The 20,409-nt window shown below is 44.4% G+C and overlaps 1 protein-coding gene across 1 annotated transcript; it reads right to left on the reverse strand.

The window, feature by feature from the left end:
- Positions 1-203: 203 nt before the first annotated feature.
- LOC119378220 (centrosomal protein of 290 kDa-like) lies at positions 204-16,614 on the reverse strand. Its single transcript, XM_037647425.2, has 4 exons — positions 16,486-16,614; positions 5,953-6,167; positions 3,677-3,773; positions 204-278 (listed from the first exon to the last, which is right to left on the reverse strand). The coding sequence occupies exons 1-4, from the start codon at positions 16,612-16,614 to the stop codon at positions 204-206; spliced, it is 516 nt and encodes a 171-aa protein (XP_037503353.2).
- Positions 16,615-20,409: the final 3,795 nt, after the last annotated feature.

A 20,409-nucleotide genomic window follows, 5' to 3' on the forward strand; every position in this document is an offset into this window, starting at 1 on the left:
GTTCCTTTTCCTTGACACTGCTTTAGGGCACTGGCCATTCGTTGTTTGAATTACACCAGTTTACATATTTCTATTCCAGAGAAAGATATGCATTCGTGTTGTTCCTATACACGGTGCCACTTTGATGTCAGGCACGATCATCATAATCAAAGCTTTATGCTCTGTTTCAACTGGGCTCATATTTTAATTGAGCGAAAATTCACTCACCGGTCGCGAATTTCCAACTGCCTCTTGAGGTCTCTGATTTCAGCAACGGCATCCGATAGTCCATACTCGCCCTAAAATAGAGTTGTCTTAAGAAGAATATAAAACAGCGTGGCACAGTACGAGCGAGGGATCACACGATATTGTTCTGTTCTGTGGTCATTTACTCGTACTGTGTCGCGCTGTTTCCTATCCTTCTGATGATGTACCATCAAGCCGCAGTGAACATGCTGTTGAAGTCACCTAACGTACAACAAATGCTCATCAGCACGACTTTAGAAGGTACAAGTATGTTACAAAAAAAGTGACTTCCATGGCGAAGCAAAAAACTTGGAAACTTGAACTTCGCCTGCAAGAATAGAACCCGATAGCGTAATCGGACCCCATGCGCATCGCCTTAGACTGTGCCGCAAGGAAAGGAACGTTTGTGCACGTAACATTGAATGTTTCAAACTATCCTAATATGTCTCCTGGATATACAGTTACTCAGTGCCCACTACGCCATAATTCTTACTTTTGCAAATTGGCGAAATGCCCGCTACGCGTCTGTAAGATGCCACGCGCACCTGCGCAGCTGCACACTTTCATGGGTGGGCAGCTTTAACCCCCTCCCTTGTTGCGCAATGCACATGTTTTGACGTCTGGTGCGATCCTACGATTCTGTCACGCAATAGTACATGCGTTATGACGACTACTACAACTACATAACATCCTTGAAGCGTCTTTTTAGAAAGTGTGTTCAAGCACTGGCATGGCTCCGTGGTAGAACAGCTGACCGCCACGTGGAAGGCCTGTGTTCGATTCTCACTAGTACCGAAAGATACTGTTATTTATTTTTTGGGGGGTCTATCTCGACTTTTCGCTCACAACCGCCGCCGACGCCGCAATTTTTAAATATAATAATAATATCTGGGGTTTAACGTCCCAAAACCACCATATGATTATGAGAGACGCCGTAGTGGAGGGCTCCGGAAATTTCGACCACCTGGGGTTCTTTAACGTGCACCTAAATCTAAGTACACGGGCCTCAAACATTTTCGCCTCCATCGAAAATGCAGCCGCCGCGGCCGGGATGACGCCGCAATTTTTGTGTAACGAGCTTTCAAATGCCATCGCGTTAAAATGTGGTGATTGACAATCTCCGATGTCGCCAAAGAAAGAGTACTGCTTCATCAGTGTTCCCACCTCAACTGCTCTTTTTTCCTCTCTGAGGTTGCAACGCGCTCACAGCGGTGACAGCAATCTTAACATTGCTTGTCTGCTGGAACACGCGTGACGTTCCAGTTGTTTTCTCGGTACCTAACAAGCTGCCGATGCTTTGTGTCCACATTTTTTTGCTAACAGCCAAGCTTTTGTGGGGAAAAAAAGCACGCCAGGCTAGTTCGACGCGGTATTGTAGGTGTCGTGTATGAAATGCCGCTGCGCTGTGGCAAATGGTACATAGGCCAAAGAAGGCGCTGCGTTAATGGTCGCCTGCGGAAGCACGGATTACTTAAGATTGGTAAGGGTTCACAACTGCCTTTCTTTTGTACTTTCTTTTGTACAACTGCGTTTCTTTTGTACTGTTTGGAGACACACGTGTGTGATAGCAAGAAGCTGGGAACCGTTAGCACGTGAAGTTCTTGAAGCGTATCACATACGGAAGGAGGGGGATGACTGCATCCGTGAGCCTTCCCTTCCTGTGTATAAAAGTGAATGCCTATGTTTAGATAGTGCTGTGAGATAGCTTGTTTGCACGTGCTGGGCCTTCTCTGTGTGCGCATCTTAAAAAACAGATATAGTTGGGTGATGTGTGGAAAATATTCTGGTTCAAATTGCTTTCCTATCCTGTATCGTGCTAGTTGTTTTCTTCTTAGTGTGCGCGACAAATGCTTCGATAATCTATGCCCAAACTCTCCGAACGTAACAGCCTGCTAAGGTATAAGTGCAGTTAAACTGGCATGCTTAATTTTTTTTTATTTCTGCTATGCCTGCTCATCAAATCGCCGTTATGGCGCTGCAGGTACTTACATAAATAAATAGATAAATAAAAATTACAACTTTAGAAGTCCTCCTCCTCAAAGGCGGTTGACCACAAGCCTGCATCAATGCGCGCGCACTCCCGACTGACGTCATGAGCCGGACGGCCGGTAACCCTGCCTTCGGAAAACATTGTCGAGTGCATGAGCGGGACTATTTCTTTAGTCGCGGAGGCGATCCGCTGCCGCGATTCAGTCGTCTGGGCGGGACCTCTCTGGTCTTGTTAAGTTGTATCCGACTATAGCTGGTCCTAGGTTGGCTAAGCTTCTACCCTCCCACCTCTCTTTCCCATCACTAGCTCTACTGTGCTATACATGGCTATGCGTGTTCTCTTTTATTCTTTCTTGTCTCGGCTTAATTTCATTTATTTCTTTCTCTCTCTCTATCTTTCTCTTTCTCGCTCTTGTTGTCTTTCTTTCTCATTCTTCCCTTTCTTTCTCTTGCTCTATTTCTGCCATCCTCTTTCTTTCTATCTGCTTCCCTCTCTCTCTCACTCTATATTTTTTGCTCTCTTTGATTATCTCCCTGTCTGGTTTCCTTCCCTTTCTTTCTCGATATTTCTCTTTCTCCTTTCCTTCCACGCATGTTTCGCTCTCTCCCCCTCGCCCTCACATCTCCGCAATCTCAATTCTCTTTCCCACCCCCTTGCTATTGCCACGCCCACTTCTTGTCTTGTTTTGATGTATTCGGGTTTGACCGGCAGGGACGGTTATCAACGCTCGACGCTGTCCGCGAAGTAGTGTTCTAGAAGCGTCGCGATTTAGTAGATCGGTTTGTTAAGATTGCGCCCCGCACGCGAATGTTCCAGCTTTGTCTAGAGATAACACCGCCACCAGCGATATTGCTGGAAAGTTCGATAGCGCCTGTATAAAAGCCGACGCGCTTGATCGCTTGTCAGTTGATCGACGGTCGACGTTCTGTCCGCCGCTATCAGTATATTGCTGTAGTTTGACTATCAGTTTCTCAGCCACAAGTTCGGCCAAATAAACAGTTTCACCTCGGACCTGCTGACTACTGTCTTCGTCGACGTCACGACTACGTGACACTATACTATACTATACAAGGCTATGCTACGCTTTGGTAGCGCACCTGGATGGCCGAGTGGTTACGACGCTCACCTTAGGATCGTGATTACGCGGCGTCAGCTGCTGCCTCATCAAGAACCTTTTTTTCGGCTAGAATTTCTTTCTCTTTCTTTCTACCTTGCTCTCTCTTTTGCGGAGCGAAACAGAAGACGAAGAGGCCGACGAGAGTGTGTGCCAGTGCGTAATGAGGATAATTTTCTATCTACGACACACGGCAAACATCAGCATAACATCTCAGCTTTAATGAATTATTGTCTCGTAAGAGTGCTTAAATGTCACCAATCCCATTGATATACATGCGGTAACGTGGGGGCAGTACTACAACCAAAAAGGCATTTAAGTATATCAAAATTGCGAGGCTTTCTCACCAGCTCATATTTCCGTGCTGTGGCCACAGCTTCTGCGAGCTGCTTGTCCTTCTGTCGAGCTTCCTCTTCTACCTTGCCCAGCATGGACTGGACACTCCTTGATGAAAATAAGGCAATCATGACATGTCTTCATTTTACAATACAATACAGTACAGCACTCCACATGTTATTTGGCGAAGGCAAGATTGTAGCAGTAAATTTCGTATGCCTATCTAATTGAGAGCACAATTACGTCCTTAAATGAGTAAATAGGTCCACCGCAGACTAAACCTTCACACGACCACGACATCTTCATATGAAATCTTCACAAATATTCATACGGTTTAAGGACTGTATGAACACGTACGGTACAGAACATTAACGATGATCAGTGCTCCAGTGCTCAAGTATCCGTATCATTACCATTAATATGAACGAAAACTCGCGCGGCTGAGCAAGTGTCGCCGCTTCATGTCTCCGGCAGGAGGCAAGATCACCATAACATACCAGCGGCTGTGGGTATTAGCGGTAACCTGTAGCTCTTCTAAAAGGCTCTTTTAGTTGACAAAAGAGCGCGTTCCTCCACAAACGCCCATCAACGAGGCAGAAGTGTCAATTTTCAAGCGTCTTAACTCTTACGCAAATGAGCTAATTCGCTCGCAAGGCGTACCGTATGAAGTGCGACAAACAGGGTTGGTTTCAGATTGAAAATGCGAAATCAGGGGCAGCTTCTGGTCGCATGTAAACAGAACCGCATCATGTCGGTAATTATGGGAGCGCGTTCGTTGCGGGGTGATGACCGCCCAATCAACAGGCGGCGGCTGCTGCCGAACAGCGGGACGTCGAAACAAACATCGAAAACATGTTGAGCGCTTACAAACAGGGACGTAAGGGAGACGACAACATAATGCGCTAACTTCAACAATTTTATTTCCAGAAACCACCAAACTATATATCCGTGCACAGTCTCCCTTACGTCCTTGTTGGTAAGCGCTCAATATGTTTTCGAGTTCCGTTTACCAACACGCCCAAAAAATGGCAATGCGAAACAAAGATGGCGGATGAGGGAGTCCGCCGCTCGCGATTTTTTTTTTAAATTTCGTGATTACATTACGCGCATTCATAAAGAGCTTTTTCTTATAAAGAAATAAGATAAGCATGGGCGAGCTGTTTATTTCACGGCGTTTGTGCGACCATGCCCAATTTACGATCGTCGAAGCAAACGGCCCCCTTTCGCTAACACTGGGCACGTGGGCAGTTAAAGACCCGCTCGGAAATTATTCCTGAAAATGAACATCTCTAAGTGGACGAATGAACGAGAACCTCATGCATTGCTGTCTCCAGCTGCAGGTGCTGTCGCTGCAATTCAGAACCAGACTGTGAAAGCAGACTGGCCGCCAATGGGAACTTCGACAGCCAAACATGACTCAGGGGGCGCAACCGTCCTTGACTACGAAAGTGGCAATTCCGTTGAAACGGCAGCGTATGGGGAATGCGTCGTAAGCCATACAATAAGGGCATGCTGCAGTCATGTGCATGTGAACGTAGCTATAGACACGGGAATGTGACGTTAGGCGAGTTGGTGCATAGTTTAATAAAATATAGGTGGCGCAACTGAGACAAGCAAGAAACCCAGAAAAGACAGGATAGGACGCCCTGTCCTGTCTTGTCTTGTTTTCCTGCTTGCCTCAGATGCGCCACAAATATTTTATTAAGACACAGGGAGATACGGGAGGCGAGTGGGTGCTCGCCTTACTCACGCCCCCCCCCCCCAAATCTTGTCCATGGACATCGCCCTACTCCCTCACCCATCCCCCACCCTTCTCACTGTCGGGCCGCATATCTGAACACCTATCATTTTAGTGTAAACCTATGCAGTGTAAACCTATACACTAAAAAATTTCGACTACAACAACGGACCTATTTTCTGTGCTCGTTCAATGCGCTTTTAATTTTCTCTAGAGATCGCCATCAGCCAGTGATCACCAGACACGTGCACACATCCGGATTTGCCTATTGGATGTGACAGCCCTCGTTGGCTTACTCTCATAGTCTTCGCTGCGAGCTTTTTTATATTCTTTTCTGAAAACGGGATGGGGACCTCTTCATTTAAAAACGAGACTCTGAACATCACAAAACACAAGAGTGAAACTGTCATACTAAGTCAAGCATCTTCGCATCCGGAGAGAACATTGGACGTGTTGTTCTGTATGGTGGTCACTAGAAGGTGCGGCACACTACAGTGAGCACGCTATCTGCCGTTCACATTTTATTTTTGGATAGTAACACACACGTACCTGAGAAGCAAGCTTTTTTCTCGAAGCTTTCCTTGCAAGTCCAGCCAACGGCCTCCCCGCCGCGCCGTCGGTCGCCCGTCCTGGTTCTCCTCGTCCCGCTGTTGGCGCTCCATTTGCAATGCCTCGATTATGGTGCTCTGGTCTTCCAAGTCGCGCGTCGCCTGTTCTAGGGACTGTGACAGCTGTTTCACCTGCCGCTCACGTTCCTCCAAAGCCTGCATCGACGAAAGGCAATGAAGCCTCTATGGCTCTTCAAGTAAGCGAAGTAATTGAATTGGTCTTCATTCAAGATATCTTTTAAGGGCTCTAACGTCTGAGTAATACTAGTTGTCAGGTATTATGAATCTTATGTGATGTGTCCTAGGTCGAGTGCCACTTACTAGATACAAACATGTGGTCAGAGTCACACATAGCTAAGCCGTAGCTGACATCAGGGCAAATTAGTGCTACATAAGCTAGCACTTAAAGATTAGATGGCGTATGCTTCATGTTTCAATTTAGTAGATGAATTGAGAAATTAGCAGAAACAGGATTCCATTCAATTTGGCCTTTGCGTGCAGCTTAAGAAGCACATTGAGCCTTTCTTCTTGCTTACAATATGCTCACTTGAACGTTGCTTGAAGCAATGCGTATAGCATAATCAAGGTTAGGGAAAGGCACGCCTTTAATGGTAAATCTTCAAACAGCGGCGTACCAACTTGTTCGCGAGCGGGGGTGGGAAGAGGGGCAAACCGCCTAACTCCGTCGGCCGCATGCATATATATATATATATATATATATATATATATATATATATATATATATATATATATGAAGAGATAGAGATATAATTTCATTAGTACTGCATTGTTAGCATACACAGATAGAATTTCCTTAGCACTGTTCAACAACAGTATAGAAAAAGTACATGTTTTATACAGAACACGCTGCAACAACCATACATATGCGTGTTATGAAGGTGATAGTATTACAAGAAGCACATTTCATACATTAACCAATTAACCACACAACTTTATGCATGAATACAATTATGTCGATGGCGGCCTTCCTAGTAATATAGATTTGTATCATTCAACGAAATATTGGTAAGGTTTAAAAGCTGCTCACTAATAATTGCTTTTAATGTAGATAGCAATAAATACAGATTTTATTGTTTCTAGAAAGTACTACACTGGCTTGCACATACTCAGGTTTACGTATATTGCGTATATTTTGCCTTCTTTGCTCCTAGTCGAAACATTGTTTCTAGCGCGTGGTTATTATTATTGCGATTACTATTATTGCATTTGTATTAAATAATAACTTGTCTACCACAAGTATTATTTAAAAATAGGATTTCGTGGTATTAGAAGACTTGCACATTGTTTAAAAGCATTCTATTTGGATTTGCAACATTTCCTGGAGGGCTCTCCGTCACCTCCAAGGGAATACACCAATGCAAACGGTGTAACCATAAACTTTCTTTTAAAAAAATGTGGGCCATTGTAACGTTAAGCTACCTCGCATTGTTTCCTTTTCAATTGGTCATTAGCTGTTTACCGTCGGTCGAAGTTTTCTGGGTCATGTGCACAGCACCTGCTCGTAACGCGATGCAACAAATGGCGCGAAATTGATCCATCGCTTCATGAGCACTTATGTGCGACTATGTAAAAATATAAGAGAATAAACTATTTATATTCCATACGGCATATTGTAGGCCATTAGTTCTGCGGCATTTGTCAAACATTTTTGGTGTGTCATAATATTACCTGCTGGCTTGTGGCACGAAGTCACAAATCAGTGAAATCTCATGGCGTTGAAATGACGTGTGGAAAGTGAACAGCGGACTCATATGCTGAACATTAACTAAACATTTTATGGAATATCCGGACAGTGTCAGCTTCTGAACGCAATTTAAGAAGCCTACCCGCCGATCGTATTGGCAGCGGGCACTTTAGCAGCTGGCGAGATAGATTCAGATGCGTATGATAAATGTTTGCAGCTGTAGTAAAACGATGTTGGGCTCTTTATGCGAGTATACAGCTATTTGAACTTATCCTTGCTGAAAAAGACGGAGACAAAAACAAGCGGCGCTAAGGGTCCTTATTTCTCGTCCGTGTTTGATTTTGCTCTTCTAAAGCCAATGCAAGATGAATCAAGGCCAACTAGCGCGGCTGTTAATTCAGTCTCTTAGTCCATAAAACCGTGGACCTTGACAATCTCCCTGGTCCGGTAGATCGAGTTGCGGGGCAAGCTTGAAAGCTGGGCTTCCCAATGTGCTCGAGTCTACTGCCATATTCGTCGCCTTATTTCAAGCCGCCGCGATCGCTGCAAGCTACCATACGCGTATGATAAGCAAGGCTAAGCAGGTGGATTGGAGACTAAAGCTGAAAGCTTTTTTATCGCTTCCATTTCGGCCAAACTAAAACACTTAACACTTCTGCACACTCATACACTCACAGCGGCTTGGACATAGAGCAGCGGTGATGGTATTCCTTATCGCTGAAAGAAAAATGAATTTTGAAACAGGAAGAGGTTTCATCGCTCCATGAAACGTTTATTGGTTTCCGCTCGTATCTGCGTCACCGATTATTTAAATTCCAGGCGAGACAGAGCACAATAAAAGCATGACAGACTGATCTAACGTTATAGATCCCCTGCTCAGCGGTAGCCTGCTCTACAATGTTGGAGCACAAAGCACGAAGGTGTCGCATAAGCGGCTTTTACCGCAGAGAGACTACAGTGCGTGGTCGTGAGACGCAGAGGACAATCTTCACAGCTGAATCGTAGGACAAATTTCATTATATAATTACGTTATTGCTGTGTTGAAGGAAAACTTCGCCTCAATTCTTGATTTGCCAGCGTGCAGCCTCGAGTGACCACTATCGAAAGTGGGGGGGGGGGGGGCTCCGTCACCCTACCTTTTGTCAGTGGGGGGCCAGCGCCCCCCTTGCCCCGCCCCCCTCCTCTTTCTCCCGGTAGATACGCCTACGCCAGAGATTCAGAGTTGATTGTATTTTAAACATCATGTTTGACGAAAGGAAGGTATTGAAAGTACTTAAGGTACGTCGATCATTTTCTAACAGTGTTAAAAAGGCAGGATCCACCACATTATCGAGGAAATGTACAAGAAATTGAAGAGCTTTTTAGAGAACATAGCTACGGGTTGGGCAACACTTGCGAACTACTAGGGAAACATAAGCTAGAATTTTTATACCGAGAGCTCTCCTTGGGAACAGAGGAGGTGCACTGGATGTGCCACACCCGAGCTCAAAAGGAGCCATTGCCTTATCAGTCAACGCATTCTAAAACAATAAAAAAGAGTCATAGCCACTGCGGCATTGGAATCCTGTATCAAGAAATCGTGTGAACATTGCGTGCAAAACAGCTTTAAACTCCATATTGAAAGACTACAAGAGGCAGGCTTTCCATAGACAGTTTTAACAGCAGCAATAGTACCTGCTCGAAAAGGTAAAAGGCGAAAGAAGTAGAAAATTCAAGAGCAATCCAGGAGGGTAAGACCTGCATTCGTACGCTACTCTCACTGTGTAGCCCACAACCTGAAGACGGTGGCAAATAAAATTTGCACAGTTTTTTCAGCCCCTTTAAACTTGCAATGCAATAATGCAATAAGGTCTACATAAGACGAACGAACGGGGCGACGTTTGAACTAACTGCTGAGAGAGCATGAACGTTCACTTGACAAAAGGTCCAACCTGGCATTCATTGCAAAACCTGCAGATGCATGCCTCGTTTAAGGGAAACTTTGGTTCGAGACAAGAGTCCAGAAAGCGTTTAACGTGAGTTCAAATAAGCTTAAACAATTCTCAGCGCAGAAAAAACAGACACAAAGGAAACAACACCAGACAACATACGAGCGCTAACTACCAACAAAGGTTTATTGAACATCACATGCGTATATATACCGTGCTCAAACGCCGTCGCACATGCGCACACTGCTTTCTTAGAAAGTACAACTCTTTATGTGAAATGTGTACAGAGGCGTTGCTGACTCATGCTGAACCCAATGAAGCTATTTTTTCTGCCTCTATAATCTCGCGAGTGAGCCTGTCACTACTTTTGCTGACGCAGCACTCCCTCTATGCAGCACTCCCTCTTCACTCCCGGTACACGTGCGCCGATTTGTCCGGCGTACGTGTACAGGGAGTGAAGAGGGAAGCTTTTCACATAAAAGCACGAGGTTTATTATGCATTACTGATACTTCATTGTTCCTTTCGCAGGCAGAAAGCACGTTCTTGCATCGCAGGTTGTGATTAAGATGGTATCCGATTGTTGTGAGCCTCCCCTTTTGTGCATGTCTATACCTATGTATTGCATTGCACAATACGTTATCTGTTCGATGTTTGTCTCGCTTTCTGCGCATGCGTTTGCATACATATATACTACTGCAGTAAATTTGGAATAAACAGTCGAAAGTTTGCGCTCCCCTTAACCCTCCCCTTGTGTTTTCTTTGCGCGAAATAGCCACATCCGTGGCTTCTGAAAGAAATGTCCGGCGTTGGATGCAATAACTCGGATGGGCTAGAGAACGAGCGCAAAGAGAGAGAAAGGAAGCAAGAAAAAGATAGAAAGAAAGAGGAAGAGAGAAACGGAGAGAAAGAGAGGGTAGAAAGACACAAAAAGAAGGTAGATGATCAGAGAGCAAGGATGGGATGCCGACAGCAACGAACAAGTGTCACTTCAAGGGAATGTCGTTAAAGGGACTGTCTACCGCTCGGAAAAATATTTGTGATCGTGGTGAAAATGAGAAGATCGTTCGTCACATCGGCGGCAACGAGCATGCTTTTGCCCCATAAAAAAGGAATTATATTTTTAACTTGATGTCGAAAATTGTGAAAGAACGACCGCTAACGTCGCTCAACAGCGATGTGGTCAATCTACTGGTAGGACAAAAAATCCTTGCAGGTAGACTCATTCTGCTTCAAAACAAACATGTATAACTTGAAATTGTATTTTACGCACTTCAGGCAAGTTTTGATTGCGTCAGGGAGTAATTTTTTTGCTTTTTTTTTTTCTCACGTGTCCAAAAAGGCGCCCAGTGGCGCTGCTTGCGACGCCGTCGTCAATTTCAACTCATGCGCTGTGTCACGCGGCTCTCCGCGCTGGTCGTACATGTGACGTTCTGTTGTTGTCAGGATGTCTCACATGTGGTGCGCTGTGAAGGCGTTCATTTATTCCCTCTTTTTGATGAATCGACTTGGCTTGGATTGCGGCAGCAGTGCTAAAATAAACACATAGACTGCGATTACAGCAAAACAAGTGTTGTGTAGTCGTATAATAGGACTTCATTTAACCGCTAGCGCGCTGAAAACGACTGTTACATTCATTGCAATAGTGTTCAGCGAAATGAAAGTAATCCTACAGAAATCACATGTGCTGTCGGTTTTCATTTTTACCGGCACTAGAATCGTCATCGCGTCCACCAACCAGTGTTGTGGGCCATGTTTCACGCCAAAGGAAGGAGACCGAACGCAGATCGAAAAATTCTGTTTTAAAAATTTCTACTCAATTTTCAGAGAAACCGCTGCAAGGTTGGACACTTCAGACGGTACAATTTCTATTGCGGTGCAAAACAGAAAAATGATGAAGGACAGTAGACAGTCTCTTTAAGGAATCTCAGCAGTGAACCGACGCACAATCAGGCAAATTACTTCGCTACATTCAGTTTAGCGCCCGCAGCATCATTATTAAACTTGATGACATGGAAAGTATCACAATAGCGCATGCACCACATTTGATTATATTAACAGAAACCTGGCTGCATTCAGATATTAAGGATGACGAAATAACGCCCCCATATTATGCCATTTATAGGAAAGACAGACCTTCTTGTGGTGGTGGAGCGGCTGTCCTGATGAAAGACTACCTGAATGTGACTAGGCTTCCTCACAGAGACGGTATTGAATGTGTCATTATTAAAATACACCTTGAGGAAATGAACCGGGTTGTGGGTGCATTATAGCGCCCTCCGAATGCCGGGTAGGCGTTTTTTTGATGATGTTAATGATTTTCTTTCATATTCCAATACAAACACTTGTAATATATTGTTGGCTGGCGATTTTAATATTCCTCAAGTTAACTGGCACACGGACATCACGGAACCACTCTCTAGTGCTGCTGAGCCCTTGGTCGACATTGTTCTCTTCCATGACCTAACACAATTTGTTAAACAACTCACCCGTGTTGAAAGGAACGCACAATGTATTTTGGATCTTTTTCTTGTGAGCGACAGAATCCTTCGTTAAAATCCTGCTTTGTGCGTCTATGACGGTGTATCCGACCATGGATTGTTATGTTTGAGCATTCGACTGCGCGTAAGGAAAGAAGTGAAGAAAAAACGCGTAGTGCCAAATTTTACTCGTGCTGATGACGTCGCCGTTCTTGACTTGTTAGATATATCGTTTTCTGATTTCAGTGATATGTACAAGTCAAGTAGTTACTCTGCCGAAGATTTGCGGGGTTTCTTCAAAAATCTTGTTATGAAATGCATCTTAAGTTATGGCCCTCAAAAATTATCAGAACACAATCTACTCGGCCTTGGATGACGGGGGAAGTAGTGCGAAACTAAAGAAGATGCGTAAACAACTGCGCCAGAACCCGTCATCGCCTCATGTATCAAGATTTTCTATTAGGCGTTTACAGTTAAATAAAACCATAAAGAAAGCAAAAGACTACTATTTTAACATATCTATAAAAAAAGTCACAGTTTCGGCGCAAGGGCGAAGCAATGAATGCGATAGCAATAAACTAATGCTATACGAAGTAAGGCTCGCCAATGGATACTCTCAGTTTGAACAGCGCTCCTGTTGCAAAGGCGGTCGAAGCAGCGAAGGATACTAGCGTGCTTCAAGTGTCGAGCTGTAACACTTGATAGTACGCGCTCATCTTCTGTTTGTTCGTTTAGCGGCATCCCTTGAGCTCGAGTGACCTTCGTACGCTCCGTAACATGAGCGCGGACATCACGGTGAAATCTTGAAACATCCCTCTTCCCCTCACCACGAGAAAACCGGAAGACAGCGGAAGGGCAAGCAGACAGCGGAAGGGCAAGGTTCTCCCTGCGCAAATATAAGAAGCGAGCGAGCTCGCCGACGACTTTTAATTGCGCCCGTCGCACTCCTAGCACCATCTCGCTGGTAATGAATAAACGCTTATAAGCGCCTGCCGTCTCTGAGTCCGTCCAGCGGTAAAGGGTGTGTATACAACGCTCGCCGTTAGCTACGTGGAGTATCTGCGTTTTGTGGCGTAGTGGTTAGCGCCACTCGCTGCGGAGCAAGAGGTCCCTGGTTCGATTCCGCGCCTCGGAAGCATTTTTCTGAATTATTTTTCTTTGGGGCTTGTATATATATATACATACTTATACATATACAGTGCATGACGGTGGCGACGGCGACGGCAAAATCCTGCCGAGACAGTCCATATAATTGCTATCGCAATAAAACTTTTTGCTTTCTGTTTCTGCGAAGTTCTGGTGACACTTGTCACCTAGGAAGCAACAGGCACACAAAATCCTCATCGACGGAGAATTAGTCACTAGCGAATCACTCCTTGCGACATCGTTTAACAAATTCTTCTGTGCAGTCTACAAAAATGACGATGTAAAAGGACCCGGCTTTGCGATTTCTCAGGACCTACCTCAAACTTCTGCCTTAATGATAACTGAAGAGGCCCTTTCATCACTGCTCCTTAATACGGATATAAGAAATCGCCAGGAATTGATTTCATATCGAACGCATTTCTAGTAGGGTATGCAGAAAGGTGCTCAAAGTATTTATCTCTTGCATTCAAAAAAACATTGTCTACTGCAGAACTCCCGAAAGGCTGGCAGCGCGCGAAAGTTGTTCCGATCCCTTAGGCGGAAAAACGTACACTAATTACGTCATACAGACCAATATCTTTACTTCGTACCTGCAAAAATATGCTAAAACGTATTATTTTTACGCACTTGTCAAACTTTCTGCAACAAAATAATTTGATTGATTGCCGACAACATGGTTTCCGTAAGGGCATGTCGACGGTTACCCAAACCCTTGAGACGATAAACGAGTTTGCCTCTGCCTTAGGTAAATAGAGTCAAATCGAAATAATTTTTTTTGAGTTCCAGAAGGCATTGGATCGCGTCTCGCACCATAAGCTTTTGCTAAAATTAAAACCCATATTACAATATAACTCACTGCCGTCAGTGTGCTAAATATCTTCTAGGAGTCAATGCGTATCAGTTGGCAGCTCGTCTTCACGCCCGGCGCCCGTGCGATCAGGCATTCCCCAAGGGTCGGTTCTCGGGCCACTATTATTTTTATTTTTTATAAATGACATCGTAAAAGATATACCTGTTAAAATCAAACTGTTCGCGGACGACTGCATCCTTTGTCAGGAAGTAAACACACCTGATGAACTGGCATTGTTAAGTAGTGCCCTGGACAAACTATATATTTGGTGTGAAAGTTGGCAGGTGAGCATCAATACTACAAAACCCTCTTCAATGACAATTTCAAGAAACAGGGCACCACTTACTTTCCAGTATTCAATAAATGGTCGCTGTCTTAGTGCTGTAAATCGGTATAAATACTTAGGCTTTAAATCACTTCAGACCTGCGGTGGAATGAACGTATCACTTTTATAGAAAAGAAAGCCATGAAAAAGCTTGGATAGCTTAGGGGATCGTTACGGCAGTCAATGCAAGAAATAAAACTATTAGCATACAAAACCTACATTCGTCCCCTTTTGGAATATGCCTGCATGGTTTGGGTCCCGTACACAAAGAAAAATATTGATAAACTAGAAAACCTGCAAAAAAAGTCTGCTCCATTTATCTTTCGCTCGTAGAATCGCCTTACGTCAGTTAGTGCTTTGCTTCAGGCAGCGAACTTGGAAGCTTTACATCTGCGGCGATATCGCGAAAGATTAAAATATATGTACCCACTCTATCACGATAAGCTTGGCATTGAATCAAGTTCGTATATAGAAAAAGTCGTGCGACGACCAGCGGGGCCGGATCATTAAAAAAAACTACAGGAATTTTCTTGTAGAACCAACTCGTACATTGGCTCTTTCTTCCCACGAACTGTACACGAGTGGAATCGCCTCCCTGGTGGGGTTGCGGATGCGGCGACAGTGACCTCATTCTTAGCGGAGGTAAAGAACCTATAGCATGTATTCCCGCCATATTTGAACTCTCCGTTTCGTGACGTAAGCACAATTTTTTTTCTTCTTTTTGCTTGCTTTTATGCGATGTTAGTACGCACTCATATATGTATTATGCTATGCGCAATTTACATGCCATGCACTGTATTTTTTTAATTTTTTTTTGCAGCGTTTCAAACTGTGTTCGCTGCATTTTTTTGTGCGTAATATACTGTGAAAATGTTCAGAGTGCTATATTCATATGTTGCCCACTCCTGCTTATGGCTTCATTCTGAAGCCAGCAGAAACCCTGTAAATAAATAAAGAATAATAAGAGAGAGAGAGAAAGAAAAAGAGAGAGAATAGAGAGACAAAGTGAGGGAAACGAACAGGGAGAGCGGTAAAGAAAGCATGTCATAGCCTTGTGTAGCATAGCATATCACTAGGTGGGAAAGGGAAGTGAGGGCGAGGCGGAGAGAAAGAAATATGCGAATGCCACCAGCTCCACTCTTTCCTCAGTCTTGGCACCACTAGTGCGTAGCTGCCACGATTTCTGATCTCCACATTAGCATGAAGGCTTTTGATAGCAATACAAAACTACCTTTTTTTACGGGATGGGGGTTAAGCTTACGCAACACCTGCAATAGTTCTAGCTCTCTGGCACTATCTACTGCTTCATAAACCTTGAGCATATATGATATCTAAAGAAACCATATTCTTTTTATTGCATATTTGAACGTCTGTACAGGAAAGGATGAACTCATGTGCGATGCCCGCTACTCCTTTTCAACTGTGCATAGCAAAGGTTCTCCTCTTGAAACGAACAAGCCAAGAAAAGAACTTCAGTCTGGCGTAGTTGGTGTTTACTATTTGGTGATTTGACGATTCGACGAGTTGGCGCCTGCAAGGACTGCGTCTGTGAACCACGTATTCAGGATGCTAAGATTCTGGACAGAAGCCGGGATCAGACTGCCCGAGAGCTGATGGAGGCATATTATATAAAAAATAAAGGTGAACACTTTGTTATTGACGCGTCCATTAATAGGCTGTTTCAATCGGAGATATGTTTCTTTTTTTTCATAAGTGGTTGCCCCACTACGCAGAGCAGTCGACCTGTTGAGTTCTGCGCATGTCACAATTGTCTTTATATTGATACGTGTTGCTGCGATTAAACAAGTTTAAAGTTACCGCCCATGTTGTCGTTCCTTTCATTGTCGTCGTCTTTTGTTAGCGGGCAAGAAATCAGGCAAACAAGCCAACCAGACAGGCGTAGTAAACAGAGAATATTCGTCGTCAAAAGGAAAACACACAAACAGAAAAGGTAAAACATGCATCAGCACTGAACTGTGATAAAATGATAAATGATAAAATGAGCTCACAAAAAACAATTGAAATAGATGCAGTGCCTTCACCTTCCTCAGCAAGTTGACTGTAGAATGGTCGGCGTCGAGGCGGATTTGCGCGAAGCTGTCTTCCATGGCGGAGAGCCGCTCCCGCTGCTCGGCCAGTTCTTGCTCTTTGCGTAGTATCGCCTCCTGCATGGTTTATTAGTTTCGGCCTCAGTGGTCGGTCACAGCAAGTGAACATTTTCACATAAGTCGCTTTCCTTACACTTCTCTTGATCGCTCACAGTCGTCAATACCGAGACGCGAGAACGAAGAATACGGGACCGACGAATAGAAATGATGAATTTCACTCTTGAAAGTGAATTGACAAGTTCATTCAGAAAAATGAATTCACCTATGGATTATAAACGAACAACATACACATATACGCTAATAAAGTCACAGGAATAATATATTTTTAAGAACTGCAAAACTTACTTCCGCGGGTATTCGCTCGTTATACAATGGAAGTTTCGTGCTCACAACAACACTGACAAAGTCCACAGAATTTTTATCGCTATCTTGCGCATACCACACTGCAACTTATTGCGAAAGAGACTGGGTTCCATTCGCCTACATGCGGTTATATCTAGTTCACTGCGATGTATCCGCAGAGAGCTCTCACATAATTTTGTACATTTATTATTACACAGGCGGTGTGTTTTGAAGTGAAATGGCGGTTTGATCATCCTACATACTTCCTTGCTATAAACTGCAAGCTTTCCATGCCTGCTATCAGGGGCGTAGACAGAAACCTTTTTCGGGGGGGGGGGGGGCTTTAACCATACTTTATTTATGTTCGTGCGTGCGTTTGTATGTGTGCGTGTATACTATACATGAAAGAAAAATTGAAAAATTTTGAGAGGGGGGTTCAGAGGCCCCCCTCCCCTGGCTACGCCCCTGCCTGCGATTTACAAACGGCAACAGTTCTAGTCTTCCAGCCTAGATAACCAAAAGGCAGTACATATCGACCAAAACGTAGGCGACCGTGGAATAGGAAATTTTTAAGCGGAGGAAGTCGCCACAGCAGATAATAATACGTTGTTGACATGCCATGGTAATGTTCAGCTCATATATCAGCTGGTATATTTAGCATTAGCATTTGCTGTTTCTCTTATTTTAAGTGCGAGGAATTTAATAGTGAACCAAAGGCACATTGATCGTTTCTCTCAGTCTATCTATCGATATATCTAGCCGCCTGTGTCTTGGCTTTCTCGTGGTCGTCTGCTTAACTTGGTGTATACCAAAATTGGCGTAGGAGGTAGTGTGTGTATGACGAACACGATTGGCAAGTCATGACATGAATTGTGCGTATTTCCGGTGTCGTACGTCATGAAATCCTTTCAACCAGTCCCATGTGGCTCACACCCGGATACTGTGGCCCGTCTTATGCGGGTATGTGCCACAGGTGATTCAGTCTGTATGAAGACTGAAAATCTTTACGCGGCAGCCCGAAGGAGCCCGTTGCGCAGAAAATGCAGTTCCAGAGTCGGCAGCGTTGTTGATGGTGAAATATATTGAAGAAAGCAAAAAAAAAAACACGACTAGAGCCGGAATCTAACGATGGCATTTTGCATGGCCGTAAGTATTCTACCGCACAGTCACGCCAGTGCTTCCAACTGCTTCGGAAAAACCCTCTAGAAGCGTATACAGGACAACTCTAATTGTGATTGCGGTGTTGGCCACCCAATTATATATCAAAGTAATAAACATTACATAAGTACACCTAGTAATCTGCAAGCTATAGTCAAGTGTTGCGCAAATACACCTAGACTGCTACATATGGTGCGCAAATCATCGCAGCGTAGCGCATATTTCGTGGCGATGAAACTGACATTTTTGCTCGAACGCGAGTGCCGACTTTACGCTCGACCATGAGCTACCCGTTACACGCCAGTGCATTCGAACTTCTCATTTAAATGACTGAATACAAATGCGGCAAAAATGTATATAAATACAGCATTAACACTTCAACATCATAATGGCTGAGATTAAAGAATAGATTGCTGACTTTTGCAGTCACTTCGCAAGACAACACTCTCCATGCGTCTTGCATGACTTATGTTCGAAGTACCAGAAATACCGACAATAACAATGAGTGTACGGCATGAGTGTGCATCATATCGCAGTTGCTGGGATTGAAGCATAATTTGCAGCCCCTTTCGCACTTATTTGTTTCCTGACGACAAAGTCCAAGCAGCTAACATTCCAGAGTCCCAGTCCGTACAAAAAAAATAAAAAATTGCAGAAGCAGTTTGTCGTATATCTCGATGAGTGCAGAGCGCCCAGGTTGCGAGGCGATATTGTTTGCCCGGTTAATGCACTTTCAACTATGGTTTAAAGTAGCGTTCAGCAATGAGTGGTTTGCCAAATGCGGCCCATGCAACGGTTTTCCCTGAGTCCCAGTCACGCATCCGAAAGCCTTTTCTTTTTCCGTGCGTGAGGCCTGCTTGACTTGCGGGATACCAACGCGTAGATTTTTATATCTATTTTGATCCACACCATTGAACATTATCCCTGCTTAAGCCACTGAGCACTTACTTTCATTAAAGTTCATTGTTTGTGTAATGCAAGGGCCAGATTCAATTTTGGAGCTGGAAACAAGTTCGGCCGCCATGTTTTAACACGTGATACTCGAACGCCAGCGGCTGCGGCGTCACCAGACATTGATAAACAGGGTTATTTCGAGGGAACAGAGAATTTGCCAAAAAGTAGCCAAGTAGCCAAGACGTTTTTTCAGCTGCCACTGGCCTAAAAAATAGCCAAACCTGACAACCATGATACTGGGGTCGCTCACTCACGATCGTATAGAAAGCTTACAGAGAATCTTCAGAAAATGAATGACTCAGAACAGAAACTGTCACCCGCAAATTTTCTCGAATCGCTTCACCCATTCGCTGACCAAGATCATCGGCTGAGACGCGCTTCCTTCCCAGTGCGCTTTCATTCTGAATGTCTGCGCTTTAAGTTCTCTATACACCACTGCCTCGCCTTGCTTCCACTCTTGAAAAGTTGTGCCGTGCACATTACCCATTCGTCAATTAACTTCAGCCACACTACACCCCTAGCCTTCGGTAACTTTGCTTGTAGCGCACATGAAAGAGAGAGCGCTGTTTTCTTTTCAGGAGCAAAAAGGGGTCCTGACTTCTTGAGCGCCATGTGTGCCTACATTTCTCCTGCCTTTTATTTGCAAGGAAACAAACTGAACATTTGTTACCGGCATTCCCGCATCGCAGCCATCGTGCACCCCTCAACGTGACACAAATCCCCGAGTGCGTCTGCGATGTGTGATGTGCGTATTAGCCATCCATCGATAGCATTGTCGCCTAAGGAGTTGAGTTTCTTGCGGGAGCGGCGATTTGCGGTATTATCCTTACCGTTCATTCGCTTAGGTAGAGTGGCTGTTTTTCGCGCATGTCTCTGAGTGATCCCAAGTGTTCGATTGTCTGTCTGGCGATAGTGCTATATAAGCGGTCTGGTTTGAAAATGAGCGTGTCGTTGCTAGTAGCGCTGTGTGGTGTCCTCATGTGCCTTCGCGTGTCCGTGTGTCGTTTGTCGCTACGTCAAAGCTGTTCAGAACTGGGAGCTGCGACTTCATGCGGTAGACGTGAATACTATAAAGATTGCGCAAGATATGTGCGCATTGCTTCATCGTACTTTCACCGTAGCTTTTATTCGGTAACCAATTGCACCTCGAACAAAAAGGCTTTGTATTTAGAGTGAGAGCATTCTTTCTAAATTAAAAATCAATTATTATGGGCGATTCGAAAGAGTCAAGTTGGGCGTCAGTAGCCTGCGCAAGCGCTTGCTGTAGAATCGAGATGTAGTAAGGTTTTAGCAGTCAAAATAAAAAGCTTTATCCCACCTTAAGAACAGCCGTCTCCTGCTTGAAGCTGTCTTCCTGCGCCTGTAGTTCCACTCTGGCGTCAGACAGATGCTTCTCCATACTTT

The sequence above is a fragment of the Rhipicephalus sanguineus genome, unplaced genomic scaffold (assembly GCF_013339695.2).
Source record: "Rhipicephalus sanguineus isolate Rsan-2018 unplaced genomic scaffold, BIME_Rsan_1.4 Seq74, whole genome shotgun sequence".
NCBI classification, from domain to species: Eukaryota; Metazoa; Arthropoda; class Arachnida; order Ixodida; family Ixodidae; genus Rhipicephalus; species Rhipicephalus sanguineus.

Excerpts from the sequence above, each read along its gene's own strand:
- LOC119378220 (XM_037647425.2), bottom strand. The coding sequence starts at position 16,614 with ATGCAGGAGGCGATACTACGCAAAGAGCAAGAACTGGCCGAGCAGCGG. Across the intron at positions 3,774-5,952 it reads GAAAAAAGCTTGCTTCTCAG|GAGTGTCCAGTCCATGCTGG; the intron begins GTACGTGTGTGT and ends ATTTTCATCAAG. Across the intron at positions 279-3,676 it reads CAGCACGGAAATATGAGCTG|GGCGAGTATGGACTATCGGA; the intron begins GTGAGAAAGCCT and ends ACTCTATTTTAG.